The following is a 23,909-nucleotide window of genomic DNA, read 5'->3' as shown; positions in this document are numbered from 1 at the left end:
CTGAAAAAAATAATTCTACACATATCGAAAAAATGATGGTATCCAAATTTTCACTTGATAGATGATGGGTGTGCACCAACTGAAGTGTACACAGAGTGTGGAAATCATCCCTGTCAGGACAACTGTGCCGCCCCGGATCTTAGCGCTAGGTGCCGCTACATTCCGGACTGTTACCCTGGATGCATTTGCAAGCCCGGATATTTAAGAAATAGCAACGAAGAATGTGTACTTATAAAAAATTGTGACTGATAAAATAAAATATGTATCATTTCATAATGACAAAACGTTTAAAATACACTATTTTACATTACCCAGAACTTGTTCGTTTTGAGATTATTTTTTGTAATTTTGATTTATGATTAATCTAGGCGTATGTATAACATAGTAGCAATATCACACCATTTCTGTACGAACCTTCACTTGCCAGTAGGTTGTGCAAGTAGACAATTATTTATGATTTCTTTTAAGTAACGCTAGCGTAGTGAAGATGTAATTTATGAATTTCCATTCTTCTTTTGATTGGAACTATGTTTAATATTTAATATTTAATTAAATCAAGAACCTCACAAAAATATTATAATAGTATAATTGTTTACCTTATACTACAATGTTAAAACCCCCTTAAAACTGATAAAAGCTAAAAAAATTGAAATGAATGAACACACACAAACTTTCCGGCAAATAATGTTTGTAAGACATAATATTATTATGTATACTCTTACATACACTATGCTATGTATTTTTCGTGCGCAATGGAAGAGACGTCTCTCGTCAAGATTGGAGGTACACCGTGTGACGTCCCGAGGGAGTAAGTAGGTCATGTAATGCCCGCTTTGCCGCGGAGTATTTAATTACTATTTAATTACCACATTTAAATACCATGCTGATTATATCTAATGGCCTCCTAATGAGAACACAACAGCTGTGCCGTCAGCGGTGAATGAGTCAAGAGTGGCACAATGCAATGGAGGGGGGGATGGGTATTTAAAAAATAGAATGAGTGGGTATCGTAGAAAGAATATTAGTTTTAACCTAGGGGGCTAAAAGAATCACCTATGTCCTAAAATTACTCAGCCAGTAGTTATGGTAATATTTTGGTATTATCCATATACCAAAGCTTATGTAGAAAATTAAATATTATTGAAATAAGATATATATAATTAACCTTATAATATATAATAAGGCTTCAAAATTATATAAATAGATTATTTACAACGTTTAAGGTATGTCCAGGATCATGCTTTGAAAACAGAAAAAATCTCAATTTTGACCCACGCTGCACACGTCCGCCCTTAACATAATACTATTTATTTTTATCGTAGACAATTATACTATTATATTATATTAATACTAAGCTAAGGCAATTTACATAAATACTTTCTAAAACTTAAAGTCGGCCGCAATTTAATCCAAATCGATTATTTTACAAATTGAAAATAAAATCTTAATATTTCTTCGACATATTATTATTATAAAACAGTCCCTGCTGGGCTGCAGAGAATCATCCCTGGGCTCGAGTTGCTAATCTTGGTTTTGTATGTGAATTATGTATATTTATTAATATGTATACAACAAGCGGAGAAGCATGGTGCAAGAAATATCGTACTTATAAAGACGTGAACTAAGCTATTGTATAGGCAGTTGAAACGTAGTAAAAAAAACATTTTAGGCCCATTTAGGACTCTTTCGCCCTTAATATATGCAGTACTTTTATTCGTATTACATTGTTTTATATTAATAGTTTTTTATATTAAAAAAAATGGGTGTCAGGAGTATATTGAAATGCCATACTATTTTTAGTGGGAGATGATCACGGTCGTATTTTTCCAACGACCTTTGGGGGAATCAAAAAAGGTCGTCATCCCTGGGAAATCGGTGGGTATATTAATTATTATATTACGTCGCAATTTCTTTTATTTTACTATTTGTTTGCAACTGTTTGCAAAGTTAGAAGAAAATATTTTGTAACATAATATTTACTAACTTCAGTTAAGATTAAGAGTACACACATATCTATGTTGTTTTATAAATAATATTATTTTTACTCTTTGTATAATAAGAACTAGTGTTATTTGTTATTTTTACGGTAAATAAAACTAAAACTAAAAGTAAACATATCATTTATCATTATGATATTTACATTGTGTGGATCATAAATTATTTGTACATATCAAATGCATTATCTCTATTATACGTGGGCTACTTAATTCCGACATTGAGTGAGTAGGTACTAGATATCAGTGGCGAAGACTCCATACTAGGCGATTATTTGAAGCCTACCTTCTAAAGAAAAATATTTTTTAATTGCATATTGACTTATTTATATAATCACTTGATTATATATTCTATAAAATAGTTTATTTTGCCAACGAGAGATACCGTATGTGTAGATTCCTACCTTACACAGTTAATTACAAAACAATCTGCAAAGGTTTTAAAAAATATACCACACATCTGTCTTGACGTAAATAAAGGTCGGATTATGATCGGAAATAATTTTCAATTTTTTTCATATGGACTTTACGTCACGTAGCCCAGTCTATCGAATTGTATGAACTAAGGTAAGCTCCGATCGCAGAGCCTAAAACTAAATAATTAATAATTAGATAATTTAAAAAAAATCTATGTTGTTTAATCGAATATTAATAAATATACACTGTTTTTAAAAATAAAAAGAACTTTTATCTAAGTAATGATTTTTGATATGTATAAATGTTTTGAAAAAATACGTACTTTATAAAAACTGATCGCCTAATTTTTATGTCGTCAGTGAGTTTTTGAAGTTTCATTAAATTAGTGTGTCGTAGTCATTAGTATGTACTTATTCATTAGTAGTAATATCGTATTATCTTCTTATTTCTCGTAAGTATACCTGACAAGTGTGTTCTTTTATCAGATCTCCACAGCCTACCTCTTTCCAAAGGTCACCCTTCCCCTTTTGCTAGATTTAACATGATAAAATAATCTGTAAGTTGAAAGTAGCGCATTATGTATTATTAAGAGTTTAAGTAAACATTTATTTTGTAGAAAAACATTTACAAAAAATTAAATTCCATAAGTTGAGCCAAGCCATTGTCTACAACAAAAAATATCTAACGGTAATACGAATCCTTGCAATGATTCCAGTTAATTTCAATTAGTATCAATATAAATAATACTAGCTGCCCAAAACTACTCCCTATGGATCGTTATATTTATATATTTCATGAGTACTTATCCGCTTACAATTTATTTATATTTTATTTCATCATTATTTAATAATGTGTTTCGAGCGTAATATGTCTACAACTTTATAACTATGAATATACTGTAATTTATACACATAATATGATTTAAAATTTACTTAAATGCTTGAGTTTTCATCAAACTTATTCCTTATTTTATATTGTTGTATGAATGAGATTTTATATAAAACACGCAGTTTTAAAAAATAGTTAGGTTTTCCTTACAGGTATCACTATTTAAACACACAAGTTGATCGATTACTATTCTAATCGAACATAGTTATATAATATTATAAAATAACAATGGAACCTATGAATATTACATAATAACTATTTTGTATGCATATGTTGTCTAGGGATTTCAATACCGAATGAAAACATAAATACCGGTTTTTCTCTACAGCATAATATTGAATACCGGTATCAATACCAGATTTCGTTATAAATATACAAGACAGTTCTTTCACGGCATTCTAATAATTGTTGTTAAATTTTTCTGCACATAAGGAAGTGAACAGAGATTTTTTGGTCTTGCCAAATTTTATCCAAAACCAAAGCTGAGAGCTTTTCTGCCCAAAATAAATACGTATTTGGTGGATTTTTTTGTTATTCTTTCACTTTTGTCGGGTGGTATTTTAGATATGTTTTTTTATTTTTTTATGCTTCATTAATACCGAAAGTAAGGGTATTTTAAATTTTTGAAACCGGCATTTCGATATCAATGAATACCGGGATCCCGGTTATAATAATACTAGTATTGTAATACTAAACATTATCCACTGCAAAGATCTGTAATTTTTTTAAAATTTCATAAACACAGAAAGTATCATAATATATAGTTACCTACTGAAAGCTATACCATACATTTAATGTTTATGGTTGTTTATTTTAATGGAGTATTAGAATTCACTCTCTTTGTTATTAAATGTGATATTATCTTCTTAACGCAGATGAAGGTTGCGGCGGTGATCCAAACGCTATTCATCATCCTTGCGGCGACCCCTGTCCGCTAACATGTGACAATTATGACAAACTTCTTGTGTGTTCGGACAAATGTATTAATGGAGGAGGCTGTTGTTGCAAAACCGGCTATGTTCGCAACTACTTAGGAAAGTGTATACTGCCAACAGAATGTCGTAAGTATTTGTCTACTAATGAAGGGAAAAGAATTTTAAAGCCCCCTTTTGCATCGTTGGTGTTGGCGTCCTTTTAGGTGACGCATCAGTGAAACGCCAAATAATTTTCAACTGCACGCGCGACGAAATTTTGTACTCGCTTTGCATTCATTGAGAGAACGTCGAGTCAGACATACCTCACTTTGCTGCGTGATGGCGACGGGCCAATTAATTCTAAAATCGTGTAAAGATGACTAAAAACGTTACCCATTTATTTTAAAAAGAAAACATGTCAATGAATATATTATTATTGTTACTAATAGAATAATAAACAGAACATAAAATGGACGTATGTTGGATTTATATGAGAAATAATATTTCGTTTGACAGGCGTCTTTTGCACCCGCGACCCGCAATCCGCACATCGCCTAGCAACGCTCTTTTTAGACCGTGCCTCAACTAATGCATGGCCTTAATGCGTATAAAATCACCGACACTGCGTCAAAGTTCGCCTCCTTCACCGAATGTGAAGAGGAAGCACAAGGTTTAATATTCAAACGACTTATTGTTATTAATTACAATTTATAAACATCCTTTGTGTGAGCACAGAAATGGGTAGTGATTTTGAACAATTTTTCTGTAACAGAAATAAGTAGATAGTTTTTTCTTGTATGATTACCATAAAGTCCCAATCCAAAAATGAAACAATTGGATTAACTAAAATGTGTAGGTTAAAAGCAAAAGTGCTTATCTCCATCACTTACACGTAAGATATGCATATAAAAACAAAAACGCAATTTTGAGGGGGGTTTAGGTAAATTATAAGTTTTATTATAAAGGGTTATCAAATTAGGGATATATATTTTTAATTTGAAATAAAAACAAAACAGTATAAGATATCAATGTGGTATTTTCTTTTATTTTGGAGATTATTAATGTTCATGCCATTAACATTTTTACATGTTTTCAGATGAATAGAACACCAATTTTTGGTCATTTTCCCACATAAATCAGCACTTATTTTACCAATAATACGAATAATGTTGGTTTTAAGGTACTTAATCGAGTATTAGTGGTTTATTTAACATAATCCCAGATAAAAAAAAAAGTCCAATGGAGTTATATCGCATGATCTTGGCGGCCAGTTCACATCGGCATTTTTTATGATTACACGGTCACTGAACTTTTCTTTCAATAAGTTGATTGTATTGTATTGTACGAGCTGTATGGCATGTTGCGCCATCTTGTTGGAACCCCATATTGTCTAGACCTAAATCATCCCAGAAAAAATCAGTTTCTGTAGAGTTCTCTTCTGCATTGCCATTTTCGTTTTTAAAAACATACGATCCAATTACACCTCCAGGCCATAAACCACACCAAACTGTTAATTTTTGTAGATTTAAAGGTGTTTCAAGAATAGAATGTAGGTTTTCATTACTCCAAATGGGATAATTGTGCTTATTTATGAAGTCATTTAACCAAAAATGAGCTTCATCACTGAAGATGATTTTTTCATGAAATAATGGGGTTATTTCAAGTTGTTCTAAAGCCTAAATTTTAACAATTTGTACATGCTGTGTAACTGTATATCTTTCCATGATGGTTCGTCAAACAATAATAAACACAAATGTTAATTTTGGTGGGAATCAGAAAAAATATAGCTGTTATGACGTTTTAAATATCTATGTTACTAATCTGATAACTCTTTATTATCTTAATATTATAGTGTACTGAGCTACTTTGACCATTGCTTAAATTAAAAATATTATAGTTATTTGATCTAATTTGATAAAATAGTGACTGCTGTGCATTTAAAAAATGGAGAAAAGCCATTTTATTAATCTTAGCCAAGATAATTAATTAGCAATCTCGGCCAAGTCAGTTGAGTTAATCTTATAGTGGACACGTCTTGCAAAATAGGTAAAAGATATATATGTATTACATACAAATCTCTAATATTCACCATTATTATAATTGAATGTACTACTTATGTACATTTATAATAAATATTTAACTTTGTAGACGCATTAGCTGTTAAAATATGAATGCAGAATTAGACAATGCCTCATATTGTAATTTAGTAGATTTGAATTTTCATCCATGATCATGACAATTTTATAATTGGACCCTGCTAGATCCATATGCATATGGGCATTGAAATTAGTGGCCCTACCAAACCACGTCCGCCCCACACCGCATCCGGTCTTAATCAGGCGTATCACGGGACTCTGCGATTGGTTGTGAATCATCATTTTTTATGACTGGGAATGTTGCAGGAGCAATTACCCAAGACCGAGGTGACCATGCACTCAAATGTGCTTTGACTGAATTTACATGACTTTAAGTTAAGAGTACTCATATAAGAGAGGCGCTCGTAGAGACAAAATAAAAAATTGTAGTAAACAACAAAAGCTAAAACAAAACTACTGAACTATATAAGTGAAGAGATCTTCACGTTGGCAATATATGGTTGCATATTTTCTAAATACAATAAAATTAGCCTTTGTGGCGACCAGGTCGGACGGTCAGATGGACATTCATATGGGCAGAGTAATTTATTTTTTTATGCATTGAGTCGAATGACATTAATATGGACGAAGCATCAGGAAACAAAAATGACACTCACTTTTTTGTCGGGTTTGCCGAATGGCATACTCTGTTCTAACGCCATTACAATAAAGGTGATATTGCTATATATTCCCGATGCTTTTCGTCGGGTCTGCCGAATGGCATAATTCATATTTTAATATCAATATCGTTCGCTCAAATGAACATTTACACTAGAAATACTGTTCTAACGCCATTACAATAAAGGTGATATTGCTATAAATTCCCGATGCGTGATATCACATAATGGAAATTGCGAAATTTTGTCACATGACGTCTACCTATACATGTGTGAATGTCGCTATGCACGAATTTACTTGCTAGCTACTGTACTGAGTGCGTTGTCTATAGATAATGTCATTGACTGAGTCACACTTAATAATGATTAAACTTATGTAATATTTTTCTTCTATACATTTTCAGCCAAGTGTGGTCCAAATGAATTCTTCGGCTGCGGCTCGGCGTGTGACACTTGCTGCGCTACGTTGGGAGAAACATGTCCGATAGTAAACATAAAATGCAATGAAATGTGCTATTGCAAGCCTGGGTATGCCAGAGATAGTCAAGGCGTTTGTATTCCAATAAAAGAGTGCCCACGTAAGTCAAAAAATACCTCAATCAGAGATTTTTTATGAACTCCTAAATTATGTTTGAAATAATAAAATTATGTACGTGAAAGCATAGTAGTACATAAATAATACCATCGTCGACATAAAATTTTAAGTTCTAATCAAATTGAGGTGCATGTCGCCTACTATCACGTGACGTTACAGTACACTGCCGCTACGAGGAAAACATGTATAATGTTGTTTTTCTTGGTGTTTAAAATGTTATCAGAGTGATGCTCTCATCCCGTAGCACATTTTGAACCTTTAAACGAACATTGTCAGTCTGCAAATCCGCCTAAATCACCAGAACAACAATGAAGTCACCTCACGTTGAACTGGACTGCATCGACACCGGCATGACTCAATGAATATTTTTATCATCATTTACATGCCTACACTTTTCGACTGTCATGTCAAAATCAACTTTTTTTGTTTTTAATTAAAATTAACATGAATAATCAATAATAATTCAAATTACTAATACATTATAGTTGGCGCTCTTCATCAGTGTCATTCTTCAGTGAATTTACAGAGATGGTGATCGTTCAAAATATTCTGCAAAATGACAAACCATAGACAAAATTTGTCGCCTCGACAGCGTGACAGTAGGCGACATGCACCTTAATTTGATTCGCGCCTTACTTTCTATATTCAATTTTTATACTAAAACAAAACAATATCAATTTGTAGATTATCGAGTATATACATTGTCAGGCTGCACATTTAAAAGGACCGCGCCCGGCGCTTACTTTACTTAATTTATAATGAACTGTGGTTATAAATAAAAATTTGCAGGTTATTTAGATGCAAGTTATAAGTTAAGTTATTGATTGATAGAGTATTAATAATAATCTATCCTGCGTCTTTGAAAACTTCATTATGATCTCTTGATTCTGTGGGGGTTAAATTATTTTTCTCGTTGGTTGTCATTTTTGTGTTTTTATTATTATTTCACAGTATTCGTTAAGTTAATTCAGGTCATTTATATTATATTATACGACAATTTCGGATGTTTAAACTATATTAATTTTAAATTCGAAAGTCTAAAGTTAAAAACTTGACTAACAATGTATGCCTACATTTTAGAACAATATTATGCACATGAAATTGTTCTTCACTGGTGGCCAGAAACCGTTGAATAAAACTTTAAAATTTATAAAAATCATTTAATAAACTCCATGTAAAATTTACAATAATTAAGTAAATATTTGAACCACCATTCAACTTAGAGTAGTAATAAATCAATCTACTGGCTATATTATAGTAATGTAATATTTATATTTGATTATTACTGAGTAATATTTTCTATATATTGAATATTCTTGTTATTTTTTTTCAGCCAAATCATGCCCTCCTAACCAAGTCATCAATCCGTGTCCATACGACTGTCCTCCAGAAAAGACTTGTGCAACTTACATTCTAAACTTTATCATCGATTGTGCTCGCCCCCCAATTGACAGACCTTGTAAGCCAAGGTGCGAGTGTAAGCCAGGATACATCAGACGCGAGCCCAATGGAGATTGTGTACTGCCAAGCGAATGTATGTTACTTTATCTGAGTATGATTATGCTGACTTCAGTTGAATAAAAAGTTATTTAATTTAATAGTTTGTTAAGGCAGATATTCTATTATGTTGCGTTATATTTCTTGAACGTATCAGAATAAAAATTGAAATAATGCGCCTTTAAACAATACGTGTTTATAGGTGATTATGAAAAATATTATTTTCTGAATTTATAGTGACATCTATTGATATGCAAAGCATTTTTTTTTGCAAATGTATTTACCGCGATAACTATGATACTACGCTAGTATATCGCCAACTACCTACATAGAATGCAATATTAGAGTAGGTAATCAAACTGATGGAAAAAATACTGTATTTCAGGCTGTAACGATCCCAATGCAGAAATGGTGGACTGTCCCAACCCCTGTCCTGGATGCACCTGTGATAAAGAAAACTTCGAAGACTGTAAATTGACTTGCAAGTTCAGAGGTTGCCAATGCAAGAAAGGATACGTGAAGAATAAAGACGGAAACTGCATTTTGATTTCTCAATGCCGTAAGAATAAAAAAATAAATTAAATTTAGTATCTAACTAAATGTAAGGAAACCAGTAATTGATTATGTGTGCTTATAATAAGTAACTTATCAATGGGTATAAAATACACCCTGCATCTTTAATATTATAAACTTTTTGGCTCACTAAGATGGCACATAATTTGGAACACCTCACGAATATACTACGAGTTCTACATTCTTAAATCTTGTGTAATGTTCATTGAATAAAAATAGTTATTTATTATTTTATTTAAATACATGACGTATAATTTTATATTATTTTTAGCTCCTAAATGCACCGGTCCAAACGAAGTATATTCACCCTGTAAAGACCCCTGCCCTGATTCGTGTAAATATATAACTGATGCTATTCCGAGACCTCTTTGTCTGCCACCTTTCCCTTGTCCCGGAGGCTGTAATTGTCTTCCAGGATACGTCAGGAACGAGTTAAATATATGTGTTAAACCAGAGACCTGCCGTAAGTCCCACGAATTAAAACATTAGTTTTGTGAGATTAAATAAATATGTTATCTGAATATAAAAAAGAAATAAAATTATATTGTAGTGTTTGAGAGATTCACATTTGTTATTATAATCTATTTTAGGGTTATCACTGCGTGTTCTTCCTTCTTCTTTGCTTGACGTTTCTTCACGTTGCATTTCTAACGTAAGCACATTATTTCTTGAGAATGGCAATGAGTCCATTAACACGCGGTGATAACCCAATAATTTATTACGTTATGAAGTCATTGTTTGTGTGTTAAATATATTTGAGGAAAGCAGTAAACTTCACAAATCTGAATTGATTGATCTGAAATGATAATATAGTTTTTTTCATGACATGTAACTGTATATGTTTTTCTCTGCAGAATGTAAAGACCCAAATGCTGAATTGGTGTCATGTCCAAACCCTTGTCCAGGAGGAACTTGTGAATTACAAGAATATTTACCGTGCAAAGCCGCTTGCAAAGTTTACGGTTGCCAGTGCAAAAAGGGATACGTTAAAAACTCAGCAGGAATTTGCATACCAATCACCGAATGTCGTAAGATCTGATTCTAAATATTGATTATCCTATTATTTTTTAAACATAGGTACATATTTGCGCAACGTATTCTCGCGAAAGCTTGATTATTAGTTATTGCTTATCTATTTCATCCAACGCGGTTTTGAACAGAAACTCCGAAGTTTATATATATACCTATCCTTTGTTTTCCTTTGCACGATTAACTGAATCAATGCATATTATGTATTGTGTTGCATGATAATAATATGTCCAAAAATATTAAGATTGTATACCCTAGTTTAAATGTTTTTTTGTTTGCTTAAAGTATTCATCATTTTCATAACTACTTCGCAGTAGTGATATGAAGTGTAGACTTTTTCAGAAAATCATATCTTCACATCTCAAAAACCGTAATTTTAATGCTTATTAGTTGAATAAGAGTCCAAAAGAGAATATAAATAACTCAAAAATATTCTTAAATATAGTTTTTTGTTTGTGAAAAAACATTTTATAGTCTATGACACTTAGGTATACCTACAGGTTGGCAATACTGCTTTGAAGTACCTATACGAGGCTGTTTTATTCTTTTTTTCAAATCGGCTTTCTTTTGTTTTTATTTGTTTATATTCTGCTGTCACTCACTATCTTATATTTTTAATCAAATGTAATTGATAATATATATATTCCACATGCGTAATATGTATTGCTAATTTTATTAAATTAAATTAATAATACAATGCATTTGCACCGTGAATAAAATTATGTGAGGATGAGTATAAATTCTTAAAATACAGTCTACTTTCATATTATATGTACCTACTTTATATTTTTTTTATTAACTCTTAATGATGTTTTTATTTCTTTATTTGTCTGTTTTTTTTAAATAGTGTTTTAATAATATTTCCTTGTTTTCATGTCATGGTGTGAACGTCTTTTATTTATAATTTGTAAAGTTCTGTAAATTATAAATAAATAAATTTAAATTGCATAATTTGAAGTGTAATCTTGTAACATTTCAAGCACATAAAATCATAATAGTTACTGAACCTAAATATTTTTAAATCATAAACTCAGACGTTTGTACATTTTTTTTGGGTAAAAAAATTCGCTGGTTGAATCTGGCATTTAAAAAAAAAAAAAAATTATAATTACTTACATGCCTTACATACATCATACATTTATAAAATGTATTTATTTATTTCAGCTGCCAAGTGTAAGGGTCCAAATGAAGTAAGTGTAGCGTGCGTGGATACTTGTCCTAACTTGTGCATTTATATTACACAACCCGGTCCATTCAAACCATGCCCAATTAAAGGACCCTGTGATAAGGGTTGTGACTGCTTAACCGGATACTATAGGGATGAAAACAATGTGTGTGTTACAGCTACCGAGTGTGGTAAGTGTAATATTAATACAATTTAAATATTTGATTTATAAAAATAAAAAACGAAAGTTTACAAAAATATATTGTGAATTTATAAATATATAATTCTTCTTTAGATTGTACTGATCCAAACGCAGAAGTTGTGAGCTGTCCAAACCCTTGCCCTGGCGGAACTTGTGAATCCCCGGATTATGCTATCTGTAAATTGCCATGCAAGAAAAACGGGTGCCAATGTAAAAAAGGATATGTGTTAAATGCGTCTGGAAATTGTATTTTGAAAACTGAATGCCGTGAGTAACATCTTACAATTAGAATTTATATATTATATTAATAATCAAAATATATAATAAACGAAAAAGACAAAGAATGATTTGTTTTATATTTCAGCCGCCATTTGCACGGGTCCAAATGAAATTAGTGTACCATGCTTAGATACTTGTCCATTGCTATGCAGCTCCATAACAAATAATGGACCCCAACCGATTTGTCCAGTAAAAGGAGCATGCTTTAAAGGCTGTGATTGCATTCGTGGTTACTATAAAAACAGCAAAAATGTTTGCGTTAAAGCGGAGCAATGTAGTAAGTAAAAATCAGTAATATATTTAAAATTACTAATGCAAGCTATTATATTGGTACTAACACAAAACATATTAATAATATAGTAATGTAAAAGCCTCCGCCATGGACTAATGATTTGAAGCAGGGTACTTTACGAAGATCATGTTATAAAGCCCGAGTAAAAAACTTTAATGCATATTAATATAATACATACGTAACTATAGAAAATAACAATGTATTCCTTTACACGTGTTGAAGTTATTATCATTGTATTCCCTGGGCATTAATGATTCTTTGTCGATTTAGTCTTTTACCGCTAAAGACGCGCTAGGCGCGTAGCCATTCGATTTAATACTTTCACTGCTGACGAGTTAATTACCACATTTAATTATTATGCTAATTGACACACGCCATGCGTGTCTTTAGCAGTAACCGTTTTATGTATTAACAAAACACAAGTGCATATTTTCGCCCATTCGAATTTTTTCAAACGATCAACAAACCAACATCGAAATGGTGGATGCATGAATTCGGACCCACTTATATTTCCGCCAATGATCACAAAGAAACCATATGCGTGTGGTCCATGTGAGCATTAGTAAAATCCGCTTCATATTATGACGCCCGATACAAAAAATCGCGCTTGTTTTCAACGCGCGGAAAAAATCGTTACGTCTGAAACAGTACTTATGTTATTTGTTCCATGATAATGACCTAATGCTCATGTATTGTGTGATAATTTTGGACAAAGGATAGTGTTTGTATTGCTTTTAAAAATCGTTATTTTTTAGGTTGTGTGGACCCCAATGCCGAAGTGGTACCATGCCCAAATCCTTGTTCTGGTGGAACTTGCGCCTCCCCTCTGTTCGCTAATTGTAGCCTCCCCTGCAAAGAGTTCGGCTGCCGTTGTAAACAAGGTTATGTGAAAGATTCAGCTGGAAAATGTATCGCGCTTAAGGATTGTCGTAAGTAGTCAGATTCGTTATATTATATTATATAAATTAAAAACAGTAACAAAATGTTTTAGCAATGCTTTCTCAAATTTTTAGCTTAGCACGTACGCCCTTCCTCTATCTAGATACTCATTATTTTTGCTAATTATCGTCGATTAAATTAAATTTTAGCTGCTATATGCGTTGGTCCGAACGAAGTCAGCGTCCCTTGCGTCGACGCATGTCCTGCAAAATGTATTGATGTCACCAATGATGCACCAAAACCCGCATGTCCAGCGAAAGGAGTTTGTACGAAAGGATGCAACTGCGCTTCCGGTTATCAGAGAAACAATAAAAACATCTGCGTCAATGTTACCGAATGTGGCAAGTGATATTTCATATATATATTATAATAATCATAGAAAAACGCTTGGACTGACTGGAATTTGAAAACACGCCTTTCGCTAATCGGGTGAGGATTTTTATCACTGACCTTAGCTGACACTTCACTGACAAGTGCTAAAATTGCAAATATTATATAGTAACTACACTATATCAGTTAGTTTCAAATTCCATCAATAATGACTACCACCTTTAAAATTTAAAGTACTTATTTAATCCAAATCAAGGTACAGACTTGGTTTGTAGATAGCGCCAAGAGTAATTTATTCAAAGTTTAGTTTTTTCTTTCTGGCACTTTTTAAAATGTTTTTAATCCCAGTCAGCCCAGGATTATTTATATGTATTTTAGAGTAAATATATTTTCGAGAATATTCAGAATGATGTATTTTTAATTAAATGAATGCTTCATTTCTGAATCTTGTTGGCATATGGTAACTCATTTTTTTCATTTATTTAATTCTCATATTGTACATTTTCATGGATTAATATTTTTTTAATATCTACATAAAGTTAGTTTTTGAAACTAGATTTTTTAAAAAATATAAACCTACATAAATAATCAATAACTACACATGTATATATTGTGTGTATTCAGACTGCCCAGATCGTAATGCCGAGGTAGTGTCCTGTCCGAATCCGTGTCCGGGAGGAACTTGTCAAGCCCCGAACTTCTTGCAGTGTGACCTACCATGTAAAGCAGTTGGATGCCGATGCAAGCAAGGCTATCTCAAGGATGAAAATGGAAAATGTATATTAATTAAAGACTGCCGTGAGTATTTTTCTTATGAAAAGCTTGTTATTTATTCGACTCTACAGTAAGCGGCCGCCTCGCGAAGAGGTTTTTTAACAGATTTTTATTTTTATCAGACATGGGTGTTAGCCACTTGTTCAACATAGTAGGTTAATTTTTTGGGTTCAAACATATATTGAAAAACGTACATCAGAATTTTCCAGACCCGGGATTCAAACCCGAGACTTTAAATAATTGGAAATTAATCGAACATGTATACAATTCATATGTATATAAATACAGATTTTAATACATTTAGCGGTAATTAATATACATTGTCATCAACAATGTCGTATGATGAAAATGATTAGGGTGAATTTATACACCAATTAAATAAAATGCATTAATAATCATTCCAATCCACAAACCTGTCAGTCGCAGTAAGCTTGATCGTGTTCGGTTTTAAATTGCCATGTACAAATATATTTAGAATAATGTCTTCATTTTACGGAAATTCAACAATATACTGTGAGATTGTATGTCATATACTAGGGGTAGCCGACTGTTGTGGTCGACTTTTTACTACTTCTACACAAAATAAAAAAACCTTTGCTAAATATAAGTAGTTACCTAGAAGAATCTTTGTATCAACTTCATTAAAAACATTAATATGCGTATATTAAGAACAGACATACATACATATGTATATTAAAAAATTATATTTTTAATGATTCTATGTCTTCATATCTTCTACCAAATGTTCATATTAAGATATGTATTACGAGATAATCTGTATCTTTCTTTTAAACTCAAAGCACGCACAGCGACTGATTGCGTAATTCTGATAAGGGCGCAGTGAGTCAATACTTATATGTGGACATTTGAGCTTCAATATTTTATTTGTTTGATGGTTCACACTATATCTAATACTAATATTTTTAGCTCACTGCGATAATCCTAATGAGGAATACCAATATTGTGGCTCATGGTGCCAAGCTTCTTGTGACAACCAAAAGCCAACATGCAGAGAAGTTTGCGTTAAAGGCTGTTTCTGCAAATCTGGCTTCATAAGGAATGAAGGAGTTTGCGTCCCAATCAAGGACTGTCGTAAGTATCTTAATGATTTTTATTGGGACAATTTATTTTGTAATACTTGTCCCACATCACAGAAATTGAACAAATTTTATAAAGATGGAACATAATATTATTATGTTTTATGAAAATGAAACTTTCAAAAAAAATACTTTTCCAACAGACTTTATTTGCTCAACAATCTATATAATCTGTCGAAAAAGAAATCAACTGTTTCAATTCAATATATTTTAGTCATCGATAAATCTTATTGATTTATTGATTACTACATTGGTCATATCCAATATAAACATTTCTACTTATACCCACATTCACATTATATTGAAAATGTAATAAACAAATAATTTCTTACTTATCTCACCTTATCACAACCCTGTATTGAGGCATATGGCAAGTACAAGGTCGCATCACTTCCCTCGGTCTATTGCCGAAACTCGTGCCTCCCGCCATGCGAAATACGTAGCGAGTAAATAGATTTTGTAGCACCGTCGAAAGGTGAGGGAGGGCCGACCACGGCGATGGAACCATTGAGGTTGTGCCACATGGCTACGGAGTGACGCACTCTCTGGCGTCATCCGGAATACATGTCCCAGTCACGTGAAGCGTCTCTTCGTGATTCCTTCAATCACCGAGGGCTGCCGTGTTTGTTCACGAACTTTAGTGTTTGTAACGTGGTCGTATCAATGTGCCCTTAAAATTCGGCAGATACATCGATTCTCAAATATCAAAAAGAGACCTTTGATGCTTAGTAAGGTGGCACGACTCACAGCCATACATGAACACAGGCAGCATGCATGTGTTGAACAAACGACCGTATTAATTATTGTACAAATATTAGCAGCCAAATATACAGAACCATTGTTATTTAGAATACAGTATAACCCCTATTTTACGTTTTTTAAGGGACTGAAGAAAAAAACCTTATTGGAGGGAAAATGTAAAAGGGGGGTATTGAAAAAAAGAACATTTAAATTTTATGTTTCTAAAAAAATAACGTTTTATTAAAAAACAACATTCAATTAAAATTTTTATTGAATTTTTTTTTATTTTTTATTAAAAAAATCATGTAAGTATATTAGTTTGTTGCATTTTTGTTTTTTTATTATGTAATTCTCTTTTAAGACTATATAAACATTTAAAAATGTCATCTTGAATATCAGCAAAGCTTGTAAAGTAGGTTTTTAAACCCTCGATGAACCTCATTGCTTCTTCTTTTGTTGGAATATCAACCTCTTCAATCATTGTCAAGCGCGCGTAACTCGCATATTTTGAATATTTCCGACGTAAATCGCGGGAAAGAAAAACGTAAATGCGGGTATTAAATGTTCTGAGATACATCGGGACTGAAAAAATTACATACAATTGCCGGGAAAACGTGAATTCCGGGCACGTAAAAACGAGGTTATACTGTATTTAAATCAATAAACATAAAAAAACCCTTAAGGCGAATTCTCTATCTAACAAAGGCACCTAGCGAAAAATGCGAAGCTTGCAATTTGAGATATTTTTTTGTTACTTTACAATTTAAACTGTATTAATTAATAAATATGTATCTGAAAACATTTAAAAAAAAATTTTTTTTATTTTAGATCAAAGATAAACTTACAATTTTAATTTTTTTTGTAAAATGTGAATATTTTAAAGGATCCCATCTTATCATTACATTTTATTTTATGGTCATATTTATAATTAAAATTTAGTTTATTAGTTTTCTATAATCTCTATAATATTTTTTAAATTATAAAATATTTTAAAAAACATTAATTTTTATAAAAAGTATACCTACATGTGTATAACTTGAAAATGGTCCCAATATTGAAGCTCGAGCTTCGTATTTTACCACGTTTTTATTAGTTCGTATTCTTATTTGTCCAGTACTATTTTTTCTTGTGTGTCCAGTACATTTTTTTTTGTTTGTCCATGATTTGTATTGGGCGATTGAAGATTTTTAACTAACTTCCCGACTAGCTAGAGACCTTTGACACTAGATCAGATATAACTTTTAGAATATATCAGAACACGACGACAATGCATTCTTTTAATACTTTTAGCCATTTTTAAGCAGAATTGAATTCATTTTTAGTTAATTCCGTTTTGTAATGAAAGTTATTATTGTTGGTTGCTAAGGGGGCCCTAGCAACAAAATTATTAATATATACGTGCGTTACTATGGAAATCAATATGAAATGTCAAAATGACATTTCAGTATTCTATCTTTATTCAGTATTTCTATCAAGTACAATAAAAAGTTTTTATTAATACATAGAATTGTCAAGTTTATATGATTCAACAAAAAATTTAAAAACGTGGTATATAAAAAGTTCTTTTTATCTTGTAATTATTTCCGCTAGGTTTCTCTGGAAGGTAGAGAATTCGCCTTAAAGATGACGGCTATAAACAAAATTATATCTCACCCCCACAGAATATCAATGATACTGAAAATAAAGTGTTGTAATATAATAAATTCATAAAACTCCCACTAGTTATAGTCCAAACTCATATAGTATTGCTGTAATGTTATACGAAAATTCCTATTCCAGCACCACCATTAAACTGCACTGCAAATGAAGTTCCTAATAAATGTCCAAAACCCTGTCCACCTCAGAAGACGTGCGACCAGTATCTGAATGGCTTAAAAGTTGACTGTGCTCCTGTTGATAAGTATCCATGTGTGCCTCGTTGCGATTGTGCTCCTGGATTTATCAAAAACAACAAAGGCGTATGTGTGCTTCCTGGAAACTGTAAGTGAAAAGTACTATCATGCTATTTACTGTCAAATCAATACTATAAATTACAATAAAGAAAGAAACACCCCCCCTCCCCTACTATGCTAGACTGGGTATGCGGCAGCAGAACTTAAACGAGAAAATGCTACGTATTGTGGATGGACTCCCCTAAAACCTAGAATAGATCTTCATACATCTCCCACAAAAATGAGCAATTTATAAAATTAGTTTACGAAGATTTATGTAAAAAATCCTTAGATAACGACGAGTAGTCTCGAGTGCACTGTACACAAATTTTGTCAACTTTGTCATCTACTCAAATCAATGTCAACTACTATATGTCAATGTCAACGACTCAAAGTATATTTAATTTAATACCAATTTTTGGTTGTGGACATCCTTTGAGTTTCAAAAAATGTTTGTACACGTGCATTCGTGTAGAGGCAACGGTAAACTTTGCAAATGTGTGTTTGCGAGAAGACGTTATACTACGATTTAGAAACTATACACTATACCAGTGGTCCCCGAAAAATAACCCGCGAATATCCTTTCCCAGCCAGCGGAAGTTTTGAAAATATTAGTAATATTAACTTCTTAATATAAGAATAAAGACGAGTGATACGTTGAGTACGCTGCAAGTAGAATTACGTGAGACTACTCGGAACTTCACACAGAGTTTAGTAAATCAACTAAATATTCATTGTTAATTATTGTGGCGTATATTTGTGAAAATTATATTTTTAAATATTCATATAATATGGTATATACGAGTATTATTGAATAATGTATGTTTACTTTTGATCCTGTTCAAGCAACAATTCTAAAAGTTTGATGTTCCCTGCTCTTTACAATAAAAATTGTGTATTTTTGTTATATATAATCATAGATATGTGAAGAACTTATTTACCTGATTGGATTTTTTATTAATATTAAGTACCCTCCACTTAAGTATACTCCACATATAAAAATAATATATACTATAAAATAATATAATATATAATAAATTATCGAAACGTTAATAATCCACGAGTGAAATACAGATTTCTAATTATTTAGATAACAGAATAGGTGTTAGAAGCATTATTTGTACTGATAAACTATGATTTGTTTATTTGATAAAAACCTTCTTTCAGGTTGCGAGGATCCAAATGCGGAAGTCACCAATTGTACTGATACTTGTCCACTCTCCTGTGATAATTTGGAAAACTATGAATCTCTCGCCTGCGCCAAGAAGTGTCTTTTCAAAAAATGTTCTTGCAAAAACGGATATGTCATCGGTCCAAATGGAAAATGTATACTCCAAACAGAGTGCCGTGAGTGTTATGTTTGTGTTAATAAAATATATTCAAATGTGTAATTTTAATTGTCTTATATCTGAAACTAATTAGATTCAATGGTTTATCTATTTTAATAAAAAAAAAACGTTGAAAATACATACTGAAAATATGTTATAGAATATATTCCCTTTAATGTGAAAATGCAATAAGACATAATATTCTGATCGATGAGAAGTTATTCCTTTTGCTTAAATCGTGAAATTGAATCTTATAATATTATAAGATAATGTAATTTCAGTGAATAAATTTATTGACATGACAGTACAATTTATTAAATTTTACAGTTTCATAATATTTATAAGAAAAAGTAATTCTTTACGGTATTAATATTGTTTTTGTTTAAATTAATCTCATAGCTCTTAAACCTTGTGGCATAAATGAGAAGTACAATCCTTGTCCTGGATTTTGTTCATTTGACCCAACTTGCACAACGGTTCTTGGAGGAATTCTGCCGGTGTGTGCTGCTCCACCCCCGAATCTTCGCAAATGTATTCCAAAGTGCATATGCCTCGAAAGCTACGTGAGAACCAATGGTATTTGTGTACCAAAAGACACGTGTAAGTTTAATTTATATTGTGTAATTATTTTTGGTGATCATCTCATGTTTTCACTTTTAGCTTTAAAAATGAATTGAACTGGCGTTTACGCACTGGAACTCCATTATGATGAATTTTAAATAAATTCTACTTTGATTGAATATATATTTATATGTATAATAAATAACAATGAACGTAGAATTAAAAAAAAATGGAAATTATTACCATAAAAAAAATTATTAATACACATTTACTTACATAATTAGGATAAAGGAGAAACAGATATTCAAATTTTTATATTTATTATAGTACGAGTATTATACTCTCTCGTTCAATCACCATAGTCTGAGATTGGGACCGTTCTGAAAATTTGTTTATAGCTGTCAACGTAAATTACTCAATTAAAATATAATTAAACAAAGATAATTTATTTCAAAACCATTGTAGTGGTATTAAATTTTTTATCAATGTGCTTTGTACAGATATTGTATGTCCAGTTATTACCTTAATTAAGTTATTATACGAAAAACGTTAGTTTGCAGCATACTTTTATAACATACAAAATATTGTTTATGCAAATGAGAGTCTAGGGTTAAGAATATTGTCTCATTCAAAAAATGTCATAGTATGTTCATTTTGGCTTTGATTTATTCAATAAAAACTGGACATACACTTACCCATCGATACATATGATTTTATCTACTGAAACATGGATCTTTAGTATAAGACACATCTAAAAAGCAACAGTATTGTAACGTAACGTAGCGTAGAAAGGTGCATGTTGAGCATAACGTAAAAAGATAACAAAAAGGCCAGACAGGAGATAGACATGAGCACGCTTTGTGATAGAGGTCGCCACAGGCCGGTAAAATTACAAGACTCATATCGCTCAGCGAATGGATAGCCCTGCAGAACTGCAAACAGTGGTAACCATGGGGAATAGCACCGGTTGAATCGATGAACTTATAAAGTTTAAGGGAATCTAGTGGGAGTGGAGTTGGAGAGTACGAATATTTGAAGTTGATTGTGGAAAGCTATATTATCGAAATTGGATGACGACGATTATTTTATAGGTTGCAATGATGTTAATGCTGAAGTTTCACCATGCCCAATGTCATGCGATACAACATGTTTATTAAGTCCAGCACCCAGTTGTCAAGTATCTTGCATATTCAATGGCTGTAAATGCAAAAAAGGATTCGTAAGAGGTCCTTTTGATAAATGCATTAGCCCGAAAGATTGCCGTGAGTATTAAATACTTTATTATCTAATATTTTTTTGTGTGTTTCTTATATGCTTTTAATACACAGCGATTTTATGTTATAAATGAGGAACGGGATCAAACATTGAAATCGATGAATTTGTGCAATTGGGAATGTAATGCGTTAAGTGCAATTTCAATTCAAAATTATTTGTCAAAATAAATAATTTTAAAGTTTTGTCTTATAGTAAAATTAAGACACAATTTAAAATTTTATTAAATAGATTTATTACGCGTACATGTTTTTTTAATCTGCTTTATACACTCCGAAAACCACTTTATTAATTCAATTTTTGATTTTTACCCTCTCAATGCACGATTTTTTCAATTAATTCCCACAGATTACTCATTTATTGTTCTATAACATTCATAGTTTGGTCACATGATGACAAAATTTTGAATATTTTTACTCACTGTCAATAATTGGAAATATGATCTCTCACGTTGTCGAAAAAAAAATATCGTATGACTCTCAATATTCAAACGACAAGTATAATCGTCAGTGTCATTTAACTTTGAGATATTTTGATTTGAATACATAGTCTCTTCCTGGTCGTGCACTCGTGGCTGAGGATAGTGACCACATTTAAATTTCGCCAACCTTTGAGTCACCAAGACCCGAGGACCCCTCAAATGTCACTGTTTTTCCCTGTGACCTCTTACAAACTTTCCGTGGAACTTTGAGAAATCTTATAATGTAGACTGGGTCCATAGGCGAATACATTATCGTCATGCAGATGTTATACTATTAAGTGTCCTTCTAGCTAGTCTAGAATCTGGAGTGAGCGTGGAGTGGGCCCAACGAGAGTACTCTCGTAAACTCTAACAACGGCTTTATCATTTGACATATGAATGTTTTTTATAAATTAATTTAGAATTTCTTATAATGGTTAATCAACAATGTCTCTAGAATAGTGGTTCTTAACCAGTGCACCGCTAGCTTGTTGTAAGTGCACCGCGAAAAAAGTGATAAAACAGAAAAATCTTCACTCCACGAAAAAATTGCCGAGGGAATTATTTCCGCTATAACAGAACATTAAACATTATTGGAAGAAAATATTGCATATTACTTTCCTTCATTAAATACCTATAGAAATTATGCGTGGATACGAAATCCATTTGCTACGATTCATACATCGAATTGTGAATTTTCATACCAAGAAAAAGAAGATTTGATCACCTTGTCTACTCTAAAAATTGCTATAGAGGAATTTTTGATTTCTCAACAATAACTAATATAAAAACTAAAAAACGAGAAAGACTTACGAATTAAGACGAAGAAATTGAGGGTATCAAATTTAATATTCGACCTAACATTTCTGAAATCTGCAAAATCTGACAAGCTCAGGTATCACATAAATTGATTATCACATCAAATAAATGTCATTTTGTTAAGGGTAATTTTAGTTATAGTTTTTTCCGTAATGTATCCATATATATTTTTTTTTCTTTGACTGTTATGTAATCTGTTTAATTTGTAATAAAAGTTATGTCCGCATATTTTTCTTTGTTTTCTGACCGTTTGATTTTGGTCCACCGCAATTTTTGCTTATTATCAAAAGTGCACCGTGACTTCAAAAAGGTTGAGAGCCACTGCTCTAGAATAAAGAAAGTTTTTCAGTGGGAAAACGCTTACTGTGAAAAGACCATTTCATTTGAAAATGATTTTATGATTTAAGTATAAACAACAATTATATTAGTAAGTTTGTGAAACATGTACACAAAAATACTAACACCAAATAATTTATAACTAATATAATATATAATTGACGAGTTTTCAGGTACATGCCTTAGCATTTTTTTACTGTACATACATTTTTACTACGCAAATACGCAAAAGAAATTTGTAAATGCTTTTTGCTTTGTAAAAATCCATCTGCTTTTGGACAGTGATTGCTGGACGATAACAGTAAGAAAACCATTTTTATAAATTAATTATTGTTATACAAATAAATAATATTGAAATATTTGAAATAAAAAGGTCTTATGCAATCATGAAACTTTAACATAATATCAATTGATTTACAGCCAAATGCAATGCAAATGAAGAATTCAAAGTGTGTGGTACAAAATGCCAAGCTACATGTGACAACAGAACACCCATATGTGAAAAGAATTGCGAAGCTGGATGCTACTGCAAACAAGGATTTATTAGACAAAATGGAGTGTGCATTCTTATTAGCGACTGTCGTAAGTGATTCTGAGTAAATAATATCTTATATATTAATCGTTACGTATGTATATGCTTTTCAAATCGCATTTATAATATGACAGGATTTAGCTTGTATGTCGCTTTTTTGTAGCGTATTATTTGGAACAGTTTCACAATGAC

General features: G+C 31.7%; 1 protein-coding gene across 1 annotated transcript in view; it reads left to right on the top strand.

The window, feature by feature from the left end:
- The first annotated feature begins 752 nt into the window (after positions 1 to 752).
- The window catches only part of LOC147067911 (zonadhesin-like), a 61,111-nt gene continuing 37,954 nt past the window's right edge, over positions 753 to 23,909 (top strand). The window contains exons 1-10 of the mRNA XM_085952526.1: positions 753 to 783; positions 4,175 to 4,360; positions 7,370 to 7,543; positions 8,894 to 9,094; positions 9,443 to 9,616; positions 9,902 to 10,093; positions 10,485 to 10,658; positions 11,824 to 12,015; positions 12,120 to 12,293; positions 23,606 to 23,742. Coding sequence (XP_085808652.1) covers positions 753 to 783; positions 4,175 to 4,360; positions 7,370 to 7,543; positions 8,894 to 9,094; positions 9,443 to 9,616; positions 9,902 to 10,093; positions 10,485 to 10,658; positions 11,824 to 12,015; positions 12,120 to 12,293; positions 23,606 to 23,742 — 1,635 coding nt within the window. The remainder of the gene's footprint in view (positions 784 to 4,174; positions 4,361 to 7,369; positions 7,544 to 8,893; positions 9,095 to 9,442; positions 9,617 to 9,901; positions 10,094 to 10,484; positions 10,659 to 11,823; positions 12,016 to 12,119; positions 12,294 to 23,605; positions 23,743 to 23,909) is intronic.

The sequence above is a fragment of the Rhyacophila brunnea genome, unplaced genomic scaffold, assembly GCF_057557595.1.
Source record: "Rhyacophila brunnea isolate RB1 unplaced genomic scaffold, BYU_Rbru_1.0 scaffold_3, whole genome shotgun sequence".
NCBI classification, from domain to species: domain Eukaryota; kingdom Metazoa; phylum Arthropoda; class Insecta; order Trichoptera; family Rhyacophilidae; genus Rhyacophila; species Rhyacophila brunnea.
Note: the sequence above shows the minus strand (reverse complement) of the source record. Positions and strands in the feature narration are given on the sequence as shown.